Below are 26,251 nucleotides of genomic sequence, written 5' to 3' on the forward strand. Positions count from 1 at the left end.
TGCTCCTTCTCCCATTATAAGACCCTGTTTACAGCTACTTATAATATTGCCAGACTTTAACTGTTTGGGCTGACATTTTCCATGCTAGGCATCTGCTTCAGGCTGACCTTTTTAAAGGGAGGAAAATTCAGCCACCATGATCCAGCCATTGCAGAGAATGAGGTTTGGAAAAAATTCATTGTTTTGCCCATATTAATTCTTGAGACCTTTTCTTTGAAATGCTCTAGCATTGCTGTGTTTTGAAGCAGGAACTAGAAATTTGGCAGGAGTTGACTTTTGTGTCAGGGGTATGCCCTTTGCTTTCCCTGGGAGGGATTGCAACTGCTTTGGAGGACAGGGTCATAATTCAAAATGATCTGGACAAATTGGAGAAATGGTCTGAGTTAAACAGGATGAAGTTTAACAAAGACAAATGCAAAGTGCTCCACTTAGGAAGGAACAATCAGTTTCACACATACAGAATGGGAAGAGACTGTCTAGGAAGGAGTACGGCAGAAAGGGATCTAGGGGTTATAGTGGACCACAAGCTAAATATAAGTCAACAGTGTGATGCTGTTGCAAAAAAAGCAAACATGATTCTGGGATGTATTAACAGGTGTGTTGTGAGCAAGACACGAGAAGTCATTCTTCCGCTCTACTCTGCTCTGGTTAGGCCTCAGCTGGAGTATTGTGTCCAGTTCTGGGCACCGCATTTCAAGAAAGATGTGGAGAAATTGGAAAGGGTCCAGAGAAGAGCAACAAGAATGATTAAAGGTCTTGAGAACATGACCTATGAAGGAAGGCTGAAAGAATTGGGTTTGTTTAGTTTGGAAAAGAGAAGACTGAGAGGGGACATGCTAGCAGTTTTCAGGTATCTAAAAGGGTGTCATAAGGAGGAGGGAGAAAACGTGTTCACCTTAGCCTCTAAGGATAGAACAAGAAGCAATGGGCTTAAACTGCAGCAAGGGAGGTCTAGGTTGGACATTAGGAAAAAGTTCCTAACTGTCAGGGTGGTTAAACACTGGAATAAATTGCCTAGGGAGGTTGTGGAACCTCCATCTCTGGAGATATTTAAGAGTAGGTTAGATAAATGTCTATCAGGGATGGTCTAGACAGTATTTGGTCCTGCCATGCGGGCAGGGGACTGGACTCGATGATCTCTCGAGGTCCCTTCCAGTCCTAGAATATATGAATCTATGAAATATCATCTGACCCTGATGATTCATGTTTTAATTATCTAAGTATTCTTTTATCTGTCTCCTATAAATTCTGTGTCCCTAATATCCCAGTGGTCTTCATTAACACTTACTGTATTTCACTCAGCCTCCTACTTTATTCTTTATTCAAAAAAAAGCAAAATAACTCTCCAGTATTTCAGAACATTCTCCGTGTCTTCTATTATCTCAACTTAGCAGCAGTCACATATTTTCCTTAATATTTGTTTTAACCTTGACATATTTATAAAGTTTTTCTTATTTCATTTTAATTCCCTAGTTAGTATGACATCATTTTGCTTGCTTAATTTTTCTCTTAATATCCTTTGCTGCTTTTACTACCTGTTCATGCTTTGTATTCTCTCTTTTTTATTTTAGATTTAATTTATTTTTCACTTCCACTCCCTAAGCAGCAGCTGGTATACCCAGCTTTCCCCTCATATTACCTAATTTTATTTTGTATGGGGATAGTTATCTGCTCTGCCTTGATTACAGTATCTCTCAGGATCTTATGCACATGTCCAGTTATCTTATAGAACCTCTAGCCATTAAGCTTTACCTATTAACTCCTTTAATTTTTCAAAATGCAATTACTTGTAATCAAGTCCCTCTGTACTGCTGTCTCCTAATGGCTGCATCCTTAATGTAGCCTGTGAATACTACCAGTTAATCATTGCGTGAGATGAATTTACCTGTAGGCCCAAGCTCCCAACTATTTCCTTCCTATCAGGCAATATTGTTCTAGAATATTTCCATAATGGTGTTTTGAGCAGCTTCCTTTGAAATCTCCTACAATGCGCAATTTTTCTTGATGGTAAGACCTTCCCCCGATAGGTTACATAATAGCCAAACTTTTCCTTTAGATTCCTATTGGCAACTTACACTGTAAATACTTCTCTTCTTTCATCTATATTCTAGAATATAAATTGAAATATACAGTCACCATGTGTCCCTCAAGTCTTCTGAACTATATACATTATTTCCCTCAGTTTTAACTCTTCTGTCAACTTTCATGTTTGTTGTCTTTCTTTATATTTTCATCTGTTTTTCTGTATCCTTCCTAAATTCTAAGGAGTAGCATCACACACATTATTCCAGGTAGAGTCACTTCTGAGCCCTGGGAATGTTGTCATTGACTTCAATGACAATATGTCACTGTGGCAGACAGTGTGGCTTAGAGCAGGGGTTCTCAAACTTCATTGCTCTTTGACCCCCTTCTGACAACAAAACTTACTACACGACCCCAGGAGGGGGGACCGAAGCCTGAGCCTGCCCGAGTCCCATTGCACCAGGTGGTGGTGGTGGGGAGACGAAGCTGAAGCTCCAGGGCTTCAGTCCCAGGCAGGGGACCTGTAACCTGAGCCCTGCCGCCCAGGGCTGAAACCCTTGGCCTTCAGCTTCGGATCTGGGTGGTGGGGCTCGTGATTAAGTTTTGGCCCTTGGCAGTGGGGCTTGGGCTTTGGTCCCCAGTTAGTAAGTGTAATGCCAGCCACTTTGGGGTCCTGACCTACAGTTTGAGAACTGCTGGCTTAGAGGCAAGAACACTGGACTGAGATTCAGGAGAGCTGGGGTCTGTTCCTGTCTCTGGCCTGCTAGGTGACACTGGGCAAGCTACTTCATCTCCCTGTACTTCAGTTTCCTTATCTATAAAATTGGGAGAATGGTTCTTCCCTGCCTTTGTAAAGTGCTGTGAGAGCTACAGATGAAAATGTCATGTAGGCCTAAGCATTTCCAGAATCCCTCATAAGTTTTGTCACAAGAACTAAAAGATATATTTGACTTTGTATTGGTATATAAATGCACGTAAAATATACTACTGACAGAACAGAAATGTGTCTAAGGGCATGACCCATTTATAACCTATTTTTGCAGCTGCTTAAGGTTGTTTTTTTGCTAAGTGAATAACAAATTAACCAAAACCACAAGAAAGGGAGAAGCAGGTAGACACATTGTAAAAGGAGAAATGGGAAACTGCTAGCAAAATAATGTTAATCACCTTGCAGAAAATGTTAAATTTGAGTACGTAACCAACCGCAAAGAGCAAAATGAAATGATTGGTTAAGACACTTGTTTTAAACCCATGTTAAGCTCTTGTTAAATAGGCTAAAAGTTGTTATGATTCTTTGTAAAAGGAAATTTAGAGCATAATGGAATATGTTGACCTTTGATAATAATTGGATAATGCTCAGTAATGCAGCCAACCACAAACTGTAATATGAGGTTACCAAGTAATGTATAAATATACATGAAAATGTTAACAATGTGGACCAGTGCAAGTGGACAAGCCTGGACCCCGAATCGGTATATACTACCTTTCTGTATTCATGCTAATTAATCCTAGATGTCTAATCTTTGATTAATAAACCAGTTGAGACTGACCATTTGATGCAGGCCCGCCAACGGCGAGGGCAAAGGGGGCAATTGCCCAGGGCCCCCCAGCCACCACCGCTGCCACTGTAGCGGCGGCAGCAGCCAGGAGCCCCGGGCCCTTTTAAATCGCCCAGGCAGGCCACAGGGCTCAGAGGCGATGCCAGGGGGCAGGCAGGAAGGGTCGTCTGCCTGCCTTCCCCAGATGCCTGCTCGGGGCACTCGACCCAGCAGCCAGCCCCGGCTGGGGAGAGGAAGGGGCAGGACCAGAGCCTCTCCTCTTCTGGCCACGCTGCCCAGTGCAGTGCAACAGCTGCCCTGGGGCTCAGCTTCTCTAGGGACAGTGGCCAAGCGAGCCGGAGCCCTCCCTGGCATGCTCAGAGTCAGCTCCTGTGCCCAGAAGCTGAGCCTGGGCAAGGCAGGGAGCAGCAACAGTGGCAGCCCTCTCCCTGCCCAGGCTCAGCTTCTGGGGACAAAAGCCGACTCTGAGCATGCTGAGGAGGATTGGGAGTTGGCTCCGGCTTGCTCGGCCACTGTCACCAGAAGCTGAGCCTGGGGAGGCAGCCTGCTGCTGCCGCCAGAGCTTTGGAGCAGAGCCTGGAGCTGGAGCAGCTCCGGAGCAGTGGAGCTGCAGGTTTTTGCCTGGAGCTGGAGCGGAGCCGGAGCACAGCTCCAAAGCCCTGCCTGCCGCAGCCAGACGCTCTCCCAGGCAGCTGCTGTGCTGCACCGGGCAGCATCCGCGAGTGGCTCCAGAGCCTGGCTGCCAGAAGAGCAGCCGTATAGCCAGGGGGAGCTGGGCCGGCACAGCAGGAAGACAGAGCCCCCCTGCCCAGGTAATGTGGGTTGGGGAGAAGGGGATGGGGAGAGCGCAGGTGCCCCGGGCTCGGGGCGGGGAGGAGTCATGTGAGAGGTCACACAGGAGGGGTCACATTTCCCCCCCTTAGCTGGTGTCCCCCCTTTGTGTCCCTCCTAGTAGTCACCTCTGGAGGGCTCCTAGGCGCATGCGGGATGGTACCGGCAGCAGCAAAGGCAGCCAGGCAGGCATGTGGAAGCCCTGGCTGTGCCGGAAGGGTGCGCCCAGCAGTGCAGACGGCAACTCACTGGGCCCCATCCAGCACAGGCGCAGCACCACCCAAACGTCAGGCGGACCACGTCTGCGCGGGCTGGGGGCCCATTGACTGTTCTGCCCTGGGGCCCGGAATTGCAGTCGGTGGGCCTGATTTGATGTCTCATTGATCAATACTCTAAATCAGTGGTTTTCAAACTTTTTTCATTTGCAGACCTCTACAAAAATTCAAATGGAGGCGTGGACCCCTTTGGAAATCTTAGACAGTCTGTGGACACCCAGGATCTGCAGACCACAGATTGAAAACCACCATTTTATGGTATCAACAACATTCCGCAGACCATAGGTTGAAAACTACTGCTCTAGAACCTATTATTACAGAAAGCATTGTATAAGAGCTAGGTATTGTTATTACCTAATGGGAGCAGAATCAGTCTCCAGTTCTTTTTGCCACTCTAGAGAGTCTTGCTTGAATGTATCATGTTAACTGAATTTCAGTTGTTTCAACTCAGCTTTCACAGAAAATACTTGCTGCTAATTTTGTGTACACTAATACTTATGGACAACAAGAAAATTCTTTAAACATGTGGTCTCAAATTTTTCACTCTTTTTAATCAACACAATGGTGACACCTAATTGTGCTTACACACAGAAGTGTGTGTATCCCTCTTTCTTAGAGTAGTGCATATTTTTAGCTCAATGCACTCTTGTAGCACATTACCTAAACTAGTAATGATATTAGTGCCCAATCCTGATTTTCCTAGTCACACAAGTAGACCCATTAAATAATTGCATTAGATGTTACATATTTTGAGAGTAACTGTATATTAAGCAATCTGTGTCTAAAATTAACTATCTCATATTGCAAACTGCACTAAAACTGAGTTAGATTATTCAGATAGAATCATAGGGTTAGAAGAGACTGCAAGGGTCATCTAGTCTAACCCCTTGCCAAGATGCAGGATTTGTTGTGTCTAAACCATACAAGACCGATGGCTATCCAGCCTCCCTTTGAAAACCTCCTGTGAAGGAGCTTCCACAACTTCCCTAGGCCCGTCTGTTCCATTGTCCTACTGTTCTTACAGTTTGGAAGTTTTTCCTAAGATTTAATCTAAATCTGCTATGCTGTAGTTTGAACCAATTGTCTCTTGTCCTAGCCTCTGTGGCAAGAGAGAACAACTTTTCTCCCTCTATTTTATGGAGCCTTTCAAGTATTTGAAGACCACTATCATGTCGCCCCTTAATCTCCTTAATCTCGATATGCTTGATTTTTACTCCTTTGAAAATGAGCAAGGGTTGAAAACAGTAAAGAGAGAATATATTGCATTTACACCTGATAAAATTATTTGATTTATAGAAATATATTTTAAAAACATCTGTCTGGTTCTAGGCAGCCTGACAATATTTTAAAAAGACACCATTTAATACAACAAAAATATAACTCCAGCAGTTAACTCAGCCCCCATGTAAATCAGCCATTAGGAAGGAAAAAGGTGACAGAGAAGTTAAAGGTGTAATGCAAATTTGCAGATGCATCTAGATGTAATTTGAACTGTTGTGACTAGGAATTGAGGAAAACATTTTTAAAGCTTGGGTTCATGAATCTTATCACCTAAGTAAAGTGGTCTGATTTTCAGAGGTGCAGATCCCATTAATTTTAATTGGAGTTTCTATAAACTCTATTTGGAAGCATGATCTAAGGTATCTGTTGTGGGTAGGGAAGGAAGAAGAGAGGATGCAGTGACTCTCATCTGCCCCCAATATACATATGTAGGAGGTAGTCACAATGCTGATGCCTGTGCTCCTGCATAATAAGAGAGGGTCTTGTTGTTTAATGGGTACTCAGGAGATACATGTTCAGTTCCCAAACCTGTGTGACTTTGGCCAAGTCACTCAGTTTCTCTGTGCTTCGGTTCCCCATCTGTGAAATGGGGATAAATGTATCAATATTTGGGAGATGTCAGATACTATGGTGTTGGAGGCCATGTAAGTACCTGGACAAATAGGGGCCCATGTATGTATGTAGTGGAAGGATAAAATGTTGGGCAAACCATTGTTCCAGTGTCAAAATGGCAATTAAAGTTAATGGAGTGTTAAATGTTGGATACTAGTGAACAGTAAGTGTTGGAAGATAAAAATAATTTGTCCAACAAATCAAATGTCCCATATTTTTCTGTGAACTCTGCCTCTTTTTGGTGGTCTGGTCCACTTTCCTCTCACATAATGTTTATAGGTCTCAGAGAGCTCAATTTGGTCAGATTGTAATATTATGCAAGTGATATGATCTAAACATCTTAACTTAAATTATTAGGAAAATATATAAATGCATGGTCATATGCAACCCCTCAGTCAGAACCAGTCCCCAATAGATACTGTGATCTGATCTGTTGCAATTGTCTGTGGGCATCCATCTCCCTAATCCTCAATGAAAGTGTCTATGATCCATCTCCAAAGTTATAAACAGACATATGCAAGGACACCAACCAATCAACTACCCTATGATCTCATTTTATTTTTCATCCATTCATTAGGGTGTCCATTAGTTCATTTGGTTTCCTCATCATTTAGATCTAGACAACATATTCTAATTTACAACTAGTTGTACTGATCTAATTGTCAGGATATAAATCCTCCTCTGTCTGGGAGTCAGTTTAATTGCAAATGAATCTTTACATTGTCAGATTTTCTCTGTCATCAGTGTCTCTACCACACTTCCACAGCACTGCACCAAACTTTTACTGTAAGTTTGTACATCCAAAAAGATACAACAACCCTTTGTTTGACAAATTACAATACAATAATAATAATAATAATAATGACTGGATATGTTTGAGCATGATTCTATCTCTACAAGTGGCTATGAGCCAAGTCTTGGTACTGAACCTCTGTATGTCCCACTAAATGTTACATGGCTGCTGCTCTATTATTATTATAATAATATGACAGGAATTTTGCTTGCTGTGTGCACAAATACTCTAAAAATAGAAACAGGTTTGGTAAGAAAAGCAAGAGCAATTTTTCAAATATTGATTTTAAATGCTACATTTTAAAACAATTGTAACAACTCCTACGTGAACTGACAACTACTGTAAAAGAATAATTCAGACGGTAAAGTTTATAGGTAAAGAGTTTATTTCTTGAGTCAATGCACAGAATATTGAGCGAGTAAATCTTCTTAATTCTAATGGTAGTTAAGTGCCTATCTTCCCTGCATGCTGAAGGGAGAATAAAACTAAAGATATAATTTCTATGAATCTAATGAATTATTTAGCATGAAATCCTTTTATCTAAAAATTACCTTAGTTACCAGAATGTTAATTTAATTAGTAGAATTTTGCTGCTGAGAGTTGCCTAAATATAATATATTTGTTCTCAGATATGGTATGATATTTCTAACATTTTAATTATATCATGATATTCCCTTTCTTGTTCTAAACATTTAGTAAGACTTGTACTACTACATCATATATAATAGGAGTGCAGTGGCTGTTGCTTAGGCAACCAGATGAATAAATGCAGGTCAGAATGTGCTTTCAGAAAAACAAAAGCAGAAATATGGTACAGAATGAAGAACAGACATGTCTAACTGATTTTTCATTGAATTAAAACAATAATATTGTTCAAAAGCAGACAGCCAACCGATTTTAGCCAAGTCTACAACTGAATAAATAAGCTTACATAAAATAGATGAATATGTAAACAATTTTGATTAAAAAAACCAATTTTCTGATATTATAGAAAAATGTAACACAGCACATTTAAGGTTAACAGATATCAAATTTTTCCTATTACCCTAACAGACCTTTATTCTCCAATTTAAATATCTATATTCCAGGTTTAATTTTCTTCTATAATTTTGGATAGAAATGAAAGTATTTTAGTGACAATAAACATTTTTTGAATTATGCCAGGAGAAACCTCTTACATTATGTAATGATGATGTATGCAAAAGAATAATATGTAAACCAGCAAATTATGATTTTATGATCACTTTTTGCTGCAATAAAATATTTGATATATTGTGGCCTAAACCATAACATATCAAATTATTGTAAATACTGAGAAGTTATTATATCATTATTGTTTCATTGCAATATTATTTCACAGCAATATGTTTAATTACTAGATTCAATGTAGGGGTCTAATCTCTTATTCATACATGCACCGAACTCCAAATAACATCAGTGGAAATTGTATATTTTACATGTAATATGTATTCAAGAAGAAACTAAATTAGAAAAGAACTAGTAGACTAAGCTGACCAGAATGCTTTGGTTACCATACAGACACCCACGCCATAACTTAACCCACATGGTACCTGAAAAAGTTTGGTTTGGGTATTTACTAAAAGAACTTCATACCGAAACAGGTACATTTACATAATTATGACAGTGTCCACATTGACTCCAATGGGCTTTGGATCAGGCCCCTACAGCTTTAGTAAATGTTTTGAAAGCAATCCAAGTCAATTTCTCTAGCTCCTACCGGCTCACTGTTTACTTCTGGTGGGTGCATCTTTACACATTTGTTATGCCATCTACTGCCCCTTGTGAACATTTTCCCTTTTGTAATCTTTTTATGACTTATGCTCATCTGCTTTAGTCATTCTAAAGCTACAGAATATGTAAGATACTAGTGGTTGCAAGTTTCGCTACAATGAAATACATTTAAGAACTTGTATTTGATGGATGAAGCCTACAAATTACATTTGTGGTTTTTTTATTTTATTTTTTATTTGGGTCTAATTTTTTTGCTTTTAAAATCAAGAACATTTAAAAGAGGAGCAAAAACTGCTAAGATTTTTGTTGGTATAAGCAAAAGAACACACAGCAGCCATGTAGAGGCAGGAAGAAAAATCAAAAATACATATGGAAATAAAAATAGATGGGTCTTTCACAATTTTCTTATCAATAACCCATAAGTGTACATTAGTACTGGCAAAAAATGTGAAATGGGGAAAATATGACTGATGTACAAATATGCCTTTGTAATCATAACATATTCATGCCAAAGTCCACTTGTACATCTTACATACTGTATGTAAGCTGTTCGTTAATGTAGTAGCTCTGGAGCTATCCAAGGATGAAAATATTTACAGAGAAAAATACCTTAATTAGGGACAAAGAATAATGTGATGAGATCTGGTACTGTACAACAAGTATGGTGAATAGTTTTACCACAAATAAAAATTATAAAAATTGGAAGAGGTATATTCATGGTTATGTAGCAATTTTATAGATTACCTTCCTCCCTTAGCCATATTAATTTCAAGTGGAAAGATTGTATACATGAGGTTTGTCATCCATACCACATGTGGATACCCTAGATTCTAAGGTATCTGAAATAATTTGGTCCTTTTGTTCATCTCAATGAAATATTTATAGTTAAGCTAGGAAAGTTTTTGGTATCCATTTAAAGGAATACTCTTGCTTTCCTGTTCAAACAAGTGAATCCCATAAACTGATTACCTAAAACCCCCCCAAACAACCCCACTTTACTAAGACATCCAGAATTAGTTAGAGTTGGCATAATTTGTTCAATAATTATCCATAATTAAAATACATCTTCCTGTAACAATGGCATGTCATACTATTTAATTAACTTGGTGCTAATGTTTAAATAAAAGTAATATCATGTGATGTACTACAGATAGGGGTGTGGCCAAACCTTTACATACGGGGGAATTGCCCCCTCCCAATGATGGTGTACAAGTATTATGCATTTCTACTTTTTTAAAAAACCTGGAGATTGATATGGGGGAGGGAGAGAACTTTAACCCCCAGCTTCTCTTTGGCCATGTCCCTGGCTATAGATATTATTTCATAACATGTATATTTTGGAAGTTTATCCTGAGAACACCTTACATATTGATTCAGCTGTATGTAGAAAACTGAAGCACTACCAGATTTCAGTGCAAAGCAGAATAGTTCTAAGCTATTTAAGATCACATAAGAAACACAGACAGAGAGAGAGAGAGAAAAAAAGCAGCTACAGTGCCTATACACAGCAATACAGAGAAGGATTCTTACCATAAATTGCACATTGTCAAATCCATTAGCCAGCAAGTGGTTCTCATACTGAGGTAGCCCAATATTTTCCAACCATTGTCCCACTGTCTGGACAGGGCATCTGGGTCCTGTAAGAGGGTGAAGAGGGAGGCGTTTAAGCAATGAGTAGCCATCCACCGGATAGTAGCGGTAGTCCTGGGCTGAGAGGTGGCATTGCCACATCATGTTCCTGGAAAAGTTGTTATCAAAGGAGCCAGCCAGCTTGACAGATTAATGTTTTCAGCAAGGAAGAAAGTCAGAAGTAAAACATAGTTTACAGGGCAGTCTATAGAGTATGATCTGATCCTAGCTCAACATTTCTTAGTTATTAATCTTTACTATAGACCATAACGTCATACAGTGGGGAAAAAAAAGGCATATCAAGCTGTCAGCTAAGCTGTTTGCCGTTATATGTGATTGTTGGAATACTCCACAATGAGCAATGCACTGCCAGCAGCAAGAATTCTTTTTATCAAGTACTCCTACACTCATCAGTATGCAGCTCCATGCTCCTTGCTCCCCCTCGCTCGCTCCCCTTCATTACCCAGCCTAGGCTACACCTCGCATTTTCAATAATAGCCATCAGATAAGGCAGATTTTTTTTGTCTGCAAGCTGTAAGCCTGCTGCTGCTGCTTCCTCCTACACACTCATCCAAGTGCCAATCTTGAATGATGAGAGCAGTCAAAACAAATGCAGAAAATAGAAAGATTCAAAAGCAAACTAAAGCTCTTAAATCTGAATAGAATCTTCATACCAGTTACGCATTACAGATCTGTTTGTTGTAGATTTTTTACGTTTCAAAAGACATCAGGAAATGCAAAGCATTAACCATAGTCTATATAGCATGGTTTACTACATGTTCCCTTTTAAATACAACATAAATACTGGTCTGTAGATCAACTTACATTATTCTGAAAATAATCATTCATTTTCTTTACTGAACCAACAACAAATGAATACATTTTAGAATGTTTTTCCTGTAACCCTCCACAAGACATAAACTGTGCAACAACCTTTTAGTCAAAATAATAAGTTTACTATCTCCAGGATTTTTCAACTGTAAAATATTATTAGACAGAAAAAACCCTTCATTCTAGCCTATTTATGATTCAACATGAAAAGGTTACCATTTCAAATTAACAGTTAAAGGGATATTTTTAACAAAGTAAAATTGAAAGTACAGATCTTTTCTCAAAAAATGAATGTTGAATGATAACAGATGTGAGTCTCAATGAACGGCAAAGAGGTTGTGTATTCTCTCTTAATATACAAGGGAAAAGTCAAAGACACAAATGATAAATTGAATGCTAAAGAACAACATTATTCAAGTGCTTAGACTTTGGCTTTCCTCCTTTCATTGAACTTTGAACTAACCAGATGCATTATTTAAACCCAACAATTTTTGCCAGTAGGTTAGCTTTCTGTTACTTTGGATGACCATGTTAGGTTTTGTTAGAGATTATTTTTACTAGACCTAATATTAAACCAACATGTTTTCATGGCGCACACACAAACAAAATCAATGCAAATAGTTTGAATTTAAACATTCCCCTGCAGCATTTACAACCTAAATGTTGCAGCACTTTGCTCATGTATGAGAATCAGAAAGTACGATAAACTAAAGCCCCAACTCAGCATCCAGAGAAGTCAATGGGAAGACACCCATTGATTACAAAGGGCACCCTCAAACTTCCAGTCCTGAGACAGATATACTGGTGCTAACACCTATGTTCATACAGAGTCGCATTGAAAATAATGGTTCACCTTACTTCCTCTGGCTTTGCACATGAATAACTTCATTGACTCCAAAGGTGTTACAGCTGATTCACAACTGTGTAAGTCAGAACAGAGGGAATATGCACAGGCATAAGCATTTGAACCAATGCATTAATTTGCCAGATCATGACCAAATCTAATTTCATCATCCAAGCTTAATTAAATGCTAAAGTAAGCTATACCATATGTGTTAAAAAGTTGGTTAGATTTTAACATCTCTGAATTTTAACAGTTAAAGGTGTTGTTAGCTATACAATCCAATAAAAAGTGTGTTTAAACCAATGACTTTTCATTTGACAAGTTTCACTCCTTGACCCATTCAAATGTCAAGATACGATATCTCATGACCTTCCAGGGCTAGAAACACAGTAGAAAATCCCCTTTCTCTCCATGATATACAGCATTTGCATCTAGCAATAATGATGTCACACTGATTTATTCTGAACTAGTTTATCCAGAGGAATTTCTTCTAATTTCTTTCTCTAAAATCTCTTTAGCTGGACTCCTGGAACTAATGATGCTGGGAGAAACACAACAATAGTACAAACAACAATTTTTATAATTCTTAATAGAAGTCTTGATATCACTGTGAATGTATTTCTCAAAATATATGATAGTAATTGCACTACTGGGCAGGACTGAACTTGATTATTTTAATTTTTGCTGTATTTGTATAGAAATGGCTGGCGAAAATCTTTTTTATTGGTCTGTCTTACTTTTTGTGGAAGAAGAAAAACGCAATAAAATTTAGTTTTTATATTTTGTGCACATGTAGTCCTAGTTATGACCTAGGAAACATAAATAAAGGCCTTTGGAGTTCAAGTTATTTAAACAAATTGTTGTCATTATTCACATGGCCATTATGCAAATTAATACCAATTCTGCAGTGGAAGGTGTACATTAGTATACTACCTGTGCTCAGAGCACTGCACAAAGGAACCATAGAGAGGCTCACACAGATAGTCCATGTCCATTGTGTGTGCTGCCTGGAGTGTTAGAGAGATCTACAGTGGTGCAGGTAGATTTTACAGCTTGTCTCTGGGGTTGCTGTTTTATCTTACACCCTCCAGTTACTGACTTCCGGACATTTGCAAGTCCATAATTTAGATTTAGTGGGACTTTCTCACTGGGCAGACCCTCTTTTTTACTAGTCATGCCTCATTTTCCTATTACCTGCCTTCTCCTTCTGTAACAGCAGGGCCGGCTCTAGGATTTTTGCCGCCCAAAGCAAAAACAATTTTGGCCGCCCCCCCCTTTTTTTAATTACCCCACCCCCGGCCCCGCCTCAACTCCGCCCCTTCCCCAAATCCCCAGCCCTGCCTCCTCCCCCCAGGCTCTCAAGCCTAGGAGGGAGGGAGGGAGGGGGAGAAGCGGCGCCCACGCCGCGGCCACTCGGAGTCTCCCCCTCCCTCCCAGGTTTGAGAGCCTGGGAGGGAGGGGGAGACTCCGAGTGGCCGCGGCGCGGACGCCGCTTCTCCCCCTCCCTCCCAGGCTCTCAAGCCTGGGAGGGAGGGGGAGCAGTGGCGCGCGAAACGGCTGTTTTTTGCGCGCCGCGGCCGCTCGGGATCTCCCCCTCCCTCCCAGGTTTGAGAGCCTGGGAGGGAGGGGGAGACCCCGAGCGGCCGCGGCGCGCGAAACAGCTGATTCGCGCGCCGCTGCTCCCCCTCCCTCCCAGGCTTGAGAGCCTGAGAGGGAGGGCAAGTAGCGGCGTGCGAATCAGCTGTTTCGCGCGCCATGGCGCGCGAGCGGCAGCAGCAGCGGAGGTGAGCTAGGGCGGCCGGGGCACATTTTTAGGGGCGGCATTCTGGCGCCGGCCATGCCGCCCCTAAAAATGTGCCGCCCCAAGCACCAGCTTGTTTTGCTGGTGCCTAGAGCCGGCCCTGTGTAACAGGAGCTATTGCCTTGACTACAATAGAAAAGTTGATCAGTTTAACTAAACAGATTTAAAAACTGGCCTAGTTACACTGGTGCAAATCCCTAATCTAGACACACTTAACCCTTGCTCATATCAATTTAACCTAAATTGGTAATTTAACAACACAAACTAAATTGTTATAAGTGAGGGTTTAACTGGTTTCAGTGTGTCTTCATTAGGGGTTTGCACTAGTTTAACTAAATCAATGTCCTTGAACCAGGGGACTCTTTTAGTATAGATAAAACCTATGACTCATTTTGCAGTACTGCAGAATGTCAAATCAGTGCATCTTTGCCACATCCATCTGTTTCCTGACTATCTTGCACCTCATGACTAATTTACATCGCTCAATATGTTCCTGATCCTGCAACTGGCTCTGTCCAGGTACAGGGTCCACCAAGAGACTTAACTGCTGGACTGAGGTCATCACAGAATTTTGCACTATGTCTTCCTCCTGAGAACTTGTGGAAATATCTCTGGCCCACATCTATAAAGGGGCTTAAGCATTTAGGTGCCTACTAAATCAATGGAACAACATGGCAATCCACAAAGCCTGAGGTAGGTGCCTAGGTTCCCTATACAATGAATAGGGAGAGATGGGAGCCTAAGACTAGGATCCACAAAAGCTAGCATGCTAGGCAGGGAACCACCTATACTGGCAAATGGGAGATGCCAATGAGAGGTGCATACACTGAGCCTCACCCCTATCACAGATATAGGTGCCTAAGTCCAGGCTGCAGGCCGGAGCCTATCTCTGCTAGTGATCCACACCACTAGGCAGAAACATAGGTAATTAGGTAACTTTTATAGTTAGTTGCTGAGTGAGTTTAGTTACCTACATGCTTAGGCAGCAGGTGAGTGGGAGTTCTATGGATTGGAGAGATGCCTAAAACTGGGACTTTGGTGCCTAAGTCTAGGGTTTAGGTGCCTAAGCACTTTTGTGGAGCTGGGGCTCTGTCTCTAGTTTGCTGGACTGGGGCTCTGGTAAAGGTTGTGCCTGAAGGCATTAAGAGGTGATAACAGCCACTCTACATAAAATAACGAGGAGTCCTTGTGGCATCTTAGAGACTAACAAATTTATTTGGGCATAAGCTTTCGTGGGCTAAAACCCACTTCATCAGATGCATGGAGTGAAAAATACAGTAAGCTGTATATATATGAAAAGATGGGAGTTGCCTTACCAAGTTGGGGGAAGTGCTAACAAGCCCAATTCAATTAAGGTGGAAGTAGCCTAAATTTCCAGTATTTTTGTTGGTATATATTTATTAAAATGTATATTAATTTTTTCCATCATAGTTATTACAGATTAATTACCACTTTCCTAAATTTAAAAAGCAATACCTGATTAAACATTTCACAGCATAAGAACCCAAAATAGAAAAATCAATTCAATTGTTAAAAAATGACAATTACTTTCCTGTACTGTAACTGTTATTCTTTGAGAGGTTGGTGCAGATGTATATTTCACTCAGGTGTGTACGCACTGAGCATATCAAAGCCAGAGAACTTTGCCTAGCTATACCCACAGGGGTGGTGCTTATGCCCTGTGGCCCTTAGCCCTTCCCCTAGATATTTAAGGGCAGTGCCACCCTGAAGCACCTCAGTTCCTTCGCACTGAACATCAAGAATTGAGACTCTGATGCAGAGAAGGGAGAGTGGATTGTGGAATACATGTCTGCACCCACATCTTGAAGAACAATAGTTATAGTGCAGGTGCATAATCGTCTCTTCTTTGTGTGATTGCAGATCTATACTTCACTCAGGTGACTCACAGGGAGTATCAGAAGGAGGTGGGACTCAGAGTCTACTTAAAGATTGATTACAAGACTTGAGCTCATAAAATCTAGTAGGGCCCTAATGAACTAAATTTTTTTGAGTTGGTATTAACATTGACTTCCTGTTGTTCAAGATCAGGCCCAGATGATTGAAAAGGCAGAATGTGAACTGAACACGCAAAAGGACTTTTTTTTTTTTTGGACTTGCCCCTCACTAACCAATCATCCAGGTACAGGAAGACATGAATTCCTCTCTTCCTAAAATATGTAGTCACTACTACCATTGGTAAAAACTCAAGGAGCCCAGGAGAGGCCAAAGGGAAGCACAGTGTACTGATAATATTGACTTGCCTGGACAAATCTTACAAATTTCCTGTGACTTGGGAAAAATCACTACATGGAAGTAAGCATCCTGAAGATCCAGGGCAGCAAGCTAGTTATTGTTATTTAATTGAAGAAGAATCATTGCTAGAGTGACTGTATGGAACCTCACATATTTGATGTATTTGTTGAGTCTGGAGAAATTGAGAATAGGTCTCATTCCTCCCTTAGATTTGGGAACCAGGAATAGACTCTCTTCCCTCAATGCTGCAGAGGGATCGCCTCGATAGCTCCCGAAGCACACAGGATATCCGATGAAGGATAAGTGGCTTGTGAGAGGGATCCCTGAAGAGAGATGTGATAAGGGGGATGAGAAGGGGAGATTGGATGGCACAACCTGATCTCATGGTGCTTAGGACCCATTTGTCCATGGTTACTGAGTCCCAAGTACTGGAAAAGCAAGACAGCCTGTCCCGGAACAGAGACAGGGATGGAGAGGTCAACTGGAATGCTGTCCTAGACATGCAAGTCAAAATGGCTGCTTCCTCAGCACTGGAAGAGGGCGAACTGGCTGGTTGAAATTGGGCCCAGAAGCTCTCCTCCTTTGTGACCTATGACCCTTCTTGGAAAAATCTTTGCCTTACAGAAAAGGATGACTGTTGGAAAAACTGCTTTGAGAGGTATTGCTGCCATAGCTGTTAATGTGCATAAGTGACGCCTCTTTGTGGCTGGGATATAAACATCCAACAAATTCAAAGTAACCTGAGAGTTCTTAAATGAGTGTAAAGTCTCATCAGTTTACTCTGAAAACAAAAACCAACCATCAAAAGGTAAGTCCTCAATACTCTGCTCAACATCAGGATCTATACCAGCATTCTGCAACCACAAGGCCCTTCTCATGGTCACAGCTCATGCGGTAATTCTGGAAGAAGCATTCGCCACAGCCAGGGCCTATTGCAAGTTTTGGCCATAAGATGGCCCTCTGCAATAAACACCTTAAACTCTTTCTTGGAGGTTTCTGGCAACTTATCCATGAATTTGAACATAGCATCCCAACTGATGAAATCATACTTAGATGCTGATTTGCAATATCCATCTGCAATGGAGAAATTGGCTAAACTTTTTGTTCACATCAAGTCCAGCCTCTTAGATTCTTTGTCCTTTGGGGTGGATTTATATCTCCCCTGCTGTGACCTGTCATTTACTGCTGTTACCATGAAAGAGTTAGGGGCTGGACGGGAGTAAAAGTACTCAAAGTTCTGCATAGGAACATAATATTGTTTCTCAGAATGCTTTGCTGTATGAGATAATAAAGTTGGGTTATTCCACATGGTCCAAAAGGTCTTCATTTATCAGGGGAGCTACCCTCCCTGGAATTGATAACTGGAGAATACTCAGCAATTTTTGTGTATTCTCCTGCACGAACTCAGGCTTAATGCCCAAGGAGGAAGCCATAGGCCTTAGGAGGTCCTGGTATGACTTACAATCCTTGGGCACAGGTGAGGAAGAGGCCAGTACTGTAGAGTCATCCAGAGAGGAAGAAGAAGGAGGGTGCGGGGCCAATGCAGGCTCCTACAGGGGACAGGCTCATATACGAGACGATCAATCTGGACCAGCACAGTGACTGGGTCATGTTAACACCTTTTACTCTTTGGGCCCATATATTCCATTGAAATTAATACAGCACATCTTTCAATCTATGAATAAAAACTAGGTGTAAGAGGATGAGATCTACTAGTTCTAAAATCCTGAAGCACATGGTGACCAGAAACACTCAGTTCAATTCACTAACTACAGATAATATTTCTTTTGTTTAATAAAATCAGTTTTTAATGAAAAACTTGTTTTGATGAGGAAAAATGTTTATGTATCCAGCACATTTAAGGCAGTTTATTTAATTAAAAAAATTAAAATGCTGTTTTTGTGCATTTTTAATTGAATTTGAATTTCCGGCCAAATAGAGCTAGGTATCTAGTAAATAAGAAATGCATCATTCACCATTTTCTAACATAATTAAAAATTAAGAATCTGAATAAATATCAATTAAGCTATATAATTGCTTAAATAAATGTGTACAGATATAGTGTATCATCCTGGTTAGCAAAAATAAGAACCAAATATAGTGCAAAGGTTATAGTTAGTACTAATTCAATACATTTTAATGGTTACCAGCCAATAAGAACCAGTCTTTCTTTAGGAAAATAATTAAAACGCACAAATGCAAAACAATTAAAATCAATTATTTAAATCAATCCATCCTGGGACTTTCTGACCCAGGATGAAGAAATGAGGGACTCTGGCTCTCCTTTTTCTTTCACCCCTACATGCATGAGTTGTTAGGATAATTAATCTTTTGGCTAGGAACCTGTTAGATGATTTGTCAAAGGTTGACTGAATTGTACTTTTTTCTAGTTGGCTTTTTTTGTATATATGAACTGCTTTTGTTCAGATATTATTTACCCAAACAACAACTCATTTGAAACTGTTGTTTATCATGTCAATATATATTTATTACGTACATAAACCATTAACAGAAGATTGTGACTGTGAGTTCAAACTGTCAAAGGTTAGGAAATGCCAGATTTACACTTGTGAGTGCAACCTTAATTCAGCCCCCTTGTGTGTTCATCCTCTGCCCTGACTAAGGTCCTATGGGAAAATAGTATGTAATCCTGCAATAAAGGTCAAAATGCATACATACAAAGGGGGTGAATTAAGCATACTTGGCAATATCAGATTATCTGATGTTTTCCTAACTTTCAAGCAGTTGATTTTGCAACCTAAATAATATTATTTTAAATGTAGTTTTTTGTTTGTAATTTCTGAGAGAGAGTGTTTTAAGAACAAAGGTAAAATCAAATTCTGTTACTACAGTTCTAACAACCATTTCATAACGCTTCATCAATGGGTTTGAACTCTGAGCCTTCAGCGCTGCAACACAAACTGCTGCTTCGTGAGGACACTAGCTGACAATGGGAAGAAGGCTTTTATCCCAGTGTAGTAGGATTGGCTGCTGGCACCATGTGCTGGGACCATGTGTTGGGTCCAGAGAGGTTACAGCTGAAGTCCAGCTCAGCTCTTTCCTGGGTGGAGGTCATGCCCCATGTTGTTCTCCCAGGGGTTTGAGGAATGGAACACTAGGATCATGTCTTAATGGAGCCCTAGGTGTAACTTAAAATTCTTCCCTCTAATAGAAATCCCTGCAGAAGGGCGGCAGCAGCATAACTACCTGCCAACCTTGTGAGAAATCTTCCTTGGGGCATAGGAGGTATAATTTACTTCTTCATGCTCCAGCTTCAGTGAAAGTGAACCATAGTCTTTTCAGAGGAAGAAAGAGACTGTTTCTCAGAAAGTGCTGTGGTGAGGCAGCAATTAAAGCAATACTGAGAATGTTTTTCCTGCTGCTTGCATGAGATTCTCAGGAAGTTCTTAAGGATAATAGTAACAGTATGCCCACCACCTATGAGTAATTATTGTCATTGCTTCTAACTACTTTTAAGAAAAAAATCTTCAAATTTGGTATGACAACCTGATTCAGAATGTATTATTTAATTCAGTAAAGCATTTTGAGATACTGTTTTTAGGAAAAGAACATTTTATACTATAGTTTATGGCAGCATAAAACATTATAATTAAAACACATTTTTAAAAGCATTTTTGTATGGCTCTGTCCTCAGGACCACTTGTCTTGCAAAGTAGTAGAAGTGGACCATAGAGGAATTTTTGAACAAAATGCTCAAAAAAGAATTAAGAACGCTGGCAGAAAGGCCATATTTTAAAAAGGGAAGAAAGAGACCCCTGGGAACTACAGACCAGACAGCCTCACTTCAGTCCCCGGCAAAATCATGGAGCAGGTCCTCAAGGAATCCATTTTGAAGCACTTGGAGGAGAGGAAGGTGATCAGAAACAGTCAACATGGATTCACCAAGGGCAAGTCATGCCTGACCAACCTGATTGCCTTCTATGATGAGATAACTGGATCTGTGGATATGGGGAAAGCGGTGGATGATATATATCTTGACTTTAGCAAAGCTTTTGAGACAGTCTCCCACAGTATTCTTGCCAGCAAGATAAAAAAGTATGGATTGGATGAATGGACTATAAGGTGGATAGAAAGGCGACTAGATTGTCAGGCTCAACGGGTAGTGATCAATGGCTCGATGTCTACTTGGCAGCTGGTATCAAGCGGAGTGCCCCAGGGGTCAGTCCTGGGGCTGGTTTTGTTCAACATCTTTATTAATGATCTGGATGATGGGATGAATTGCACCCTCAGCAAGTTTGCAGATGACACTAAGCTGGGGGGAGAGGTAGATATGCTGGAGGGTAGCGATAGGGTCCAGAGTGACCTAGACAAATTGGAGGATTGGGCCAAAAAAAATCTGATGAGGTTCAACAAGAACAAGAGCAGAGTCCTGCACTTAGGAAGGAAGAATCCCATGCACCGCTACAGGCTGGGGACCGACTGGCTAAGCAGCAGTTCTGCAGAAAAGGACCTGGGTATTACAGTGGATGAGAAGCTGGATATGAGTCAGCAGTGTGCCCTTGTTGCCAAGAAGGCCAATGGCCTATTGGGCTGTATTAGTTGGAGCATTGCCAGCAGATCGAGGGAAGTGATTATTCCCCTCTATTCGACACTGGTGAGGACACACCTGGAGTATTTTGTCCAGTTTTGGTCGCCCCACTACAGAAGGTATGTGGACAGATTGGAGAGAGTCCAGCGGAGGGCAACAAAAATGATTAGGGGGCTGGGTCACATGACTTACAAGAAGAGGCTGAGGGAACTGGGGTTATTTAGTCTGCAGAAGAGAAGAGTAAGGGGGGATTTGATAGCAGCCTTCAACTACCTGAAGGGGGGTTCCAAAGAGGATGGAGCTCGGCTGTTCTCAGTGGTGGCAGATGACAGAACAAGCAGCAATGGTCTCAAGTTGCAGTGAGGGAGGTCTAGGAAACACTATTTCACTAGGAGGGTGGTGAAGCACTGGAATGGGTTACCTAGGGAGGTGGTGGAATCTCCATCCTTAGAGGTTTTTAAGGCCCGGCATGACAAAGCCCTGGCTGGGATGATTTAGTTGGGGTTGGTCCCGCTTTGAGCAAGGGATTGGATTAGATGACCTCCTGAGGTCTCTTCCAGCCCTAATATTCTATGATTCCTGCACAGGAATTTCTGAAGCAGTGAAGCATGCAGGCTGAAAGTTTGCAAGGCCGTAAAATAAATGGTAGCCTTAACATTCAGGAACTTGAAAGCTGCTTAGGTTTCTAATAAGGTCCAGTGGCACTGGCAGAAAGGCCTGTATGACACTGTAGCCAACTTCATGTCTAGCGGTGTTGAATCTTAAATCTATACAAGATGGAACGTTTAGATATTTCTAATGAATTTTTTTTGTGTTATGTCAGTTTGGAAGGACACCTTCCTTTTGTCTTATTTTCAGGACCCCTCCTCTTCCGGTTCTTTCAAATGGAATTTTATGCTTCCCTCTCTTCTTTCAGCTACCTCTCCTCATTTGTTTTTATTTCCACCTTCTCAATTTAACAGCTTTTATCACTGGCTCCTTTTCTGCCATGCCCTAGATTTTTAGTGTCTCATCGCTCACAATATCTATCACATCTATATGTGCCCTCTTCCTTTTTCTCTCATCTCCTTTCTCATGCCTTTTTTAGAATAGAGGGGGAAAAGGAGTGAGTTAGGTTTTTTTTCCCTTTCTTGAGCTAGCTACCTCAAGGCAGCTAACCCACTTCTGAGTTTGTCTAGACTAGGAAAGATGGTCAAGTTCAGGTTGGGTTTTGCTAACATGTTTGAGCTAATCCCAATTTATCCTCATCTTTTTTCATAGTGTAGATGCAGGTTAGCACATTTAACCTTGATTTAGTTGGTCAAAGTCAATCCTAGGCTCCAAAAGATCAAATTGTGACGAAAAGTCAATATTTCAAAAATAATAAAAAACAAACAAACACTTTTTTTTTTCATTTCGGGTTACTTGAAACATCTCATTTAGATAATTTCAAAGCATTTTGTTTTGATTTAGACTTTTAAAAACCTTTTTTTCAGTCTAATTAGCTTACATTTCTAAATGAAAAACCATTTTGAACTGAAAAACTCATTTTTTTCATTTTGAAAAGGTCTAAATGAAACAGTCTGACAATTTTGAAACTTTTTTTTTTGCCCAACATTTTTTTCCAGTTGAGAAATTTGTCAAACCTAAACCTGTTTCACAGTTTTGGGTTCAACAAATCAGCACTTTTCAATGAAAAACAATAACGTGGTCAAAAATTTCAGACCAGCTCTAATAATAATGAACTAGGTATAAAAGTCAAGACTGAAATACAGAAACTTGGCTTATTGTTCGAAGACCCTACAGTCTTGGCCACACTGTAGAATTTACCCCTCGTTGACAATGGGTGTTAGCAACAGCCAAACTGGTCCTGAACACAGTTTAGCTCCAAATGTAGGCATGGATAAACTGGTTTCAGTAACTTTTCAAAAAACATGGTGAAAATCTACAAGTTAGTTGCACCCATTGTTGACACCTACTGTCAGCAATTGTAAGGTCTGTAGCATAAACAATAATAAGCCAGCACGACCAGATGGTATACATCCAAGAGTTCTGAAGGAACTCAAATATGAAATTGCAGAACTACTAACTGTGGTACGTAACCTATTACTAAGTCAGCCTCTGTACCAGATGACTGGAAGACAGCTAATGTGACACCAATTTTTTTAAAAGGCTCCAGAAGTGATCCTGGCAAATACAGACTGGCAAGCCTAACTTCAGTACCAAGCAAATTGGTTGTAACTATAGAAAAGAACAGAATTATCAGACACATAGATGAACATGATATGTTAGGGAAGAGTCACAAAGGTTTTGTAAAGGGAAATCATGCCTCACCAGTCTATTAGAATTCTTTGAGGGGTCAACAAGCATGTGGACAAGGGTGATCCAATGGACACAGCATACTTCGACTTTCAGAAAGCCTTTGATAAGAACCCTCACCAAAGGCTCTTAAGCAACGTAAGCAGTCATGGGATAAGAGGGAAGGTCCTTTCATTGATCAATAACTGGTTGAAAGATAGGAAACAAAGGGTAGGAGTAAGTGTTCAGTTTTCACAGTGGAGCAAGCTATATAGCAGGATCCCCCAAGGATCTGTACTGGGACCAGTAAATTATCTGAAAAAAAGGGTAAACAGGAGGCAAAGTTCGCTGGCACAAAATTACTCAAGATAGTTAAGTTCAAAGCAGATTACGAAGAGTTACAAAGGGATCTCACAAAACTGAATGAATGGGCAACAAAATGGCAGATGAATTTCAATGTTGATAAGTGCAAAGTAATGCCCATTGGAAAACATAATTACAAATATACATATAAAATGATAGGGTCTAAATTACCATTCAAGAAAGAGATATTGGAGTCATCGTGGAGAGTTTCTGAAAACATTTGCCCAATGTGCAAAGGCAGTCAAAAAAGCTAACAGAATGTTAGGAAAGGGATTGATAATAAGACAGAAAATATCATAATGCCACTACGTAAATCCATGGTACACCCACATCTTGAGTACTGCATGCAGTTCTGGTCACCCCATCACAAAAAAGATATATTAGAATTTGAAAAAAATATGGAGAAGGGCACCAAAAATGATTAGTGGAGGAGAAATTAAAAGGACTGGGACTGTTCAGTTTGGAAAAGATACAACTAAGGGGGGATATGGCAGAGGTCTATAAAATCATGAATGATGCAGAGAAAGTTAATAAGGAAGTCTTATTTATCCCATCACATAACATAGGAACCAGTGGTCACCCAATGAAATTAACATGTGACAGAAGGAAGTATTTCTTCACACAATGCATAGTCAACCTGTGGAACTCATTGCCAGGGGATGTTGTGAGGGCCAAAAGCATAACGGGGTTCAAAAAAGAATTAGATAAGTTCATGGAGGATAGGTCCATCAATGGCTATTATCCAAGATGGACTGGGATGCAACCCCATCCTCTGGGTATCTCCAAACCCAGTCCCAGCTTCTAGCAGTCAGAGATGACAGGGGATGGATCACTAATAAATTGTCTTGTTTTGTTCTCTCCCTCTGAAGCGTCTGGCACAGGGCACTGTAATAAGACAGGATACTGGGCTAGGTGGACCATTGGTCTGACCTAGTATTGCCATTCTTATCTTCTAATGTAAACAAACCCCAAGACTAGAGCTGGTTGGGTACTCAAAATCAGCATTCGTAGACATTCACTCAAATTCTGAGCCACTGTTTAACTCAGCCACATTCATATTCCCTTATTATTCAACTGTTTGCAAACATTCCTGGTGAATGGATTTGTGTTTGCATAAATTTTGGGGGGAATGGCTGCTCTTTATACAAATACCATAATCACATGCAAATAAGGTTATTTGTGCCTGAACAAGAGAATTTATTCTTTGCAATTATGCTCTTTAAAAAGTTTCAGACATCCAATCAGAAAACAGAAATAACTAAGTAACTCAGATAACTAATGAGACACAACAACTAGCAAATACTCAGATTGGACAGTTCCTAAACAATAAAATAAAGTTTATCCATCCAAACTATCCAGTGATTAGTCATGAATAATAAATATATATTTTTAAACTAAATTCGGTTCAAGAATAATTCACAATTTTTTCACCAACATTATTAGCAATGAATAATTCAACAAGAACTATGGAGGACTTATATAATGCAACCAGTTCTAACTTGAATTAAGATGTAAAAGCATCAGGTGACATTTACCAGAAAAGCAAAGTTCTGGTAGTTTTTGTGGCACCATGGGTTATGAAGCAGAGACATTAAGTGGCACAGCAAGTATAACTCTCACAGGACCTTAGGGGATTCAGCTGCAAGGATTTATTAAGAAATAAACTGTCAGTAAACTGCTGATTGTAATGAGATGAACATGCTCTTATGTTAACGATCTGGGTCATAGAATTATAGATTTTAAAGCCAGAAGGGACCACCAGATCATTTAGTGTGACCACCTGCATATCACAGGCAACCAGCACCCTCACACTAAACCCAACAACTGAAATTAGACCAAAGTATTACAGCCCTCAGGAAACTAAACTATTATGTGCCACAGGCAGAGAACAGGAAGGACTGAGGTACACGAATGCCCAAGGCCTCTGCAATGGTAGGAAACTTATTAAGTGAGATATCCCCAGATTACCTTGGCAAGCAAATGACACCCGACACTACAGAGGAAGGGAAGCCGCCCGCAAGATCACTACCAATCTGGCCTGGGGAGAATTCCTTCCCAGCTCCACATATGTTGATGTAGTAGACAGTGCTCTTCTCCGTAAGGACTCAGTCTTACAATCACATTCCTATTGGTAGATCCTTATGTCTCCACATAGTACTAATGTATGCTCTTCAGCAAATAATCCATGTTTTTACTTGTTTTGTGAGGCATTTAACACACTTTTGGATGCTAAAAAATTATACAATTGACTAGGGCACCAGAGTTACCCTACCTTCTCTTTTGGGAAAAGTTAAATGATGACCAGAAGTGGGTAAGGACCTCTGTTTTAGTTCTCCTCCAAAAATGACACCTTCAGTAGAATAATGACTTTTGAAATCATGCAGTTTTAAGCCTTAAATCCTTCAATTAACGCGGAGTGGGCAGAAATCCCTTTTGCCCATACAGAGTCCCATTGAAGTCAGTCTAAATTTAGGATGACACAAGTGAGAGTCACAAATGGCCAAGAGGTAGAGGAAGGGCATGACTGACAATAAGATCATTTTAGAGTAGCAGCCGTGTTAGTCTGTATCCACCTGTGG

At 40.5% G+C, this 26,251-nt stretch overlaps 1 protein-coding gene across 12 annotated transcripts in view; it reads right to left on the minus strand.

Moving 5' to 3' along the window:
- Positions 1-26,251, minus strand: part of ANKS1B (ankyrin repeat and sterile alpha motif domain containing 1B) — a 753,819-nt gene that overhangs the window by 292,389 nt on the left and 435,179 nt on the right. For 8 of the 12 annotated variants that reach the window (XM_065423490.1, XM_065423489.1, XM_065423488.1 and 5 more), the window contains exon 1: positions 10,656-10,859. In XM_065423490.1, the coding sequence (XP_065279562.1) occupies positions 10,656-10,859 (204 nt within the window). Of the gene's footprint in view, positions 1-10,655; positions 10,860-26,251 lie in introns of those variants that run through there. The other 4 variants (XM_065423481.1, XM_065423480.1, XM_065423479.1 and 1 more) reach the window with 1 other exon arrangement.

The sequence above is a fragment of the Emys orbicularis genome, chromosome 1 (genome assembly GCF_028017835.1).
Source record: "Emys orbicularis isolate rEmyOrb1 chromosome 1, rEmyOrb1.hap1, whole genome shotgun sequence".
Lineage (NCBI taxonomy): Eukaryota > Metazoa > Chordata > Testudines > Emydidae > Emys > Emys orbicularis.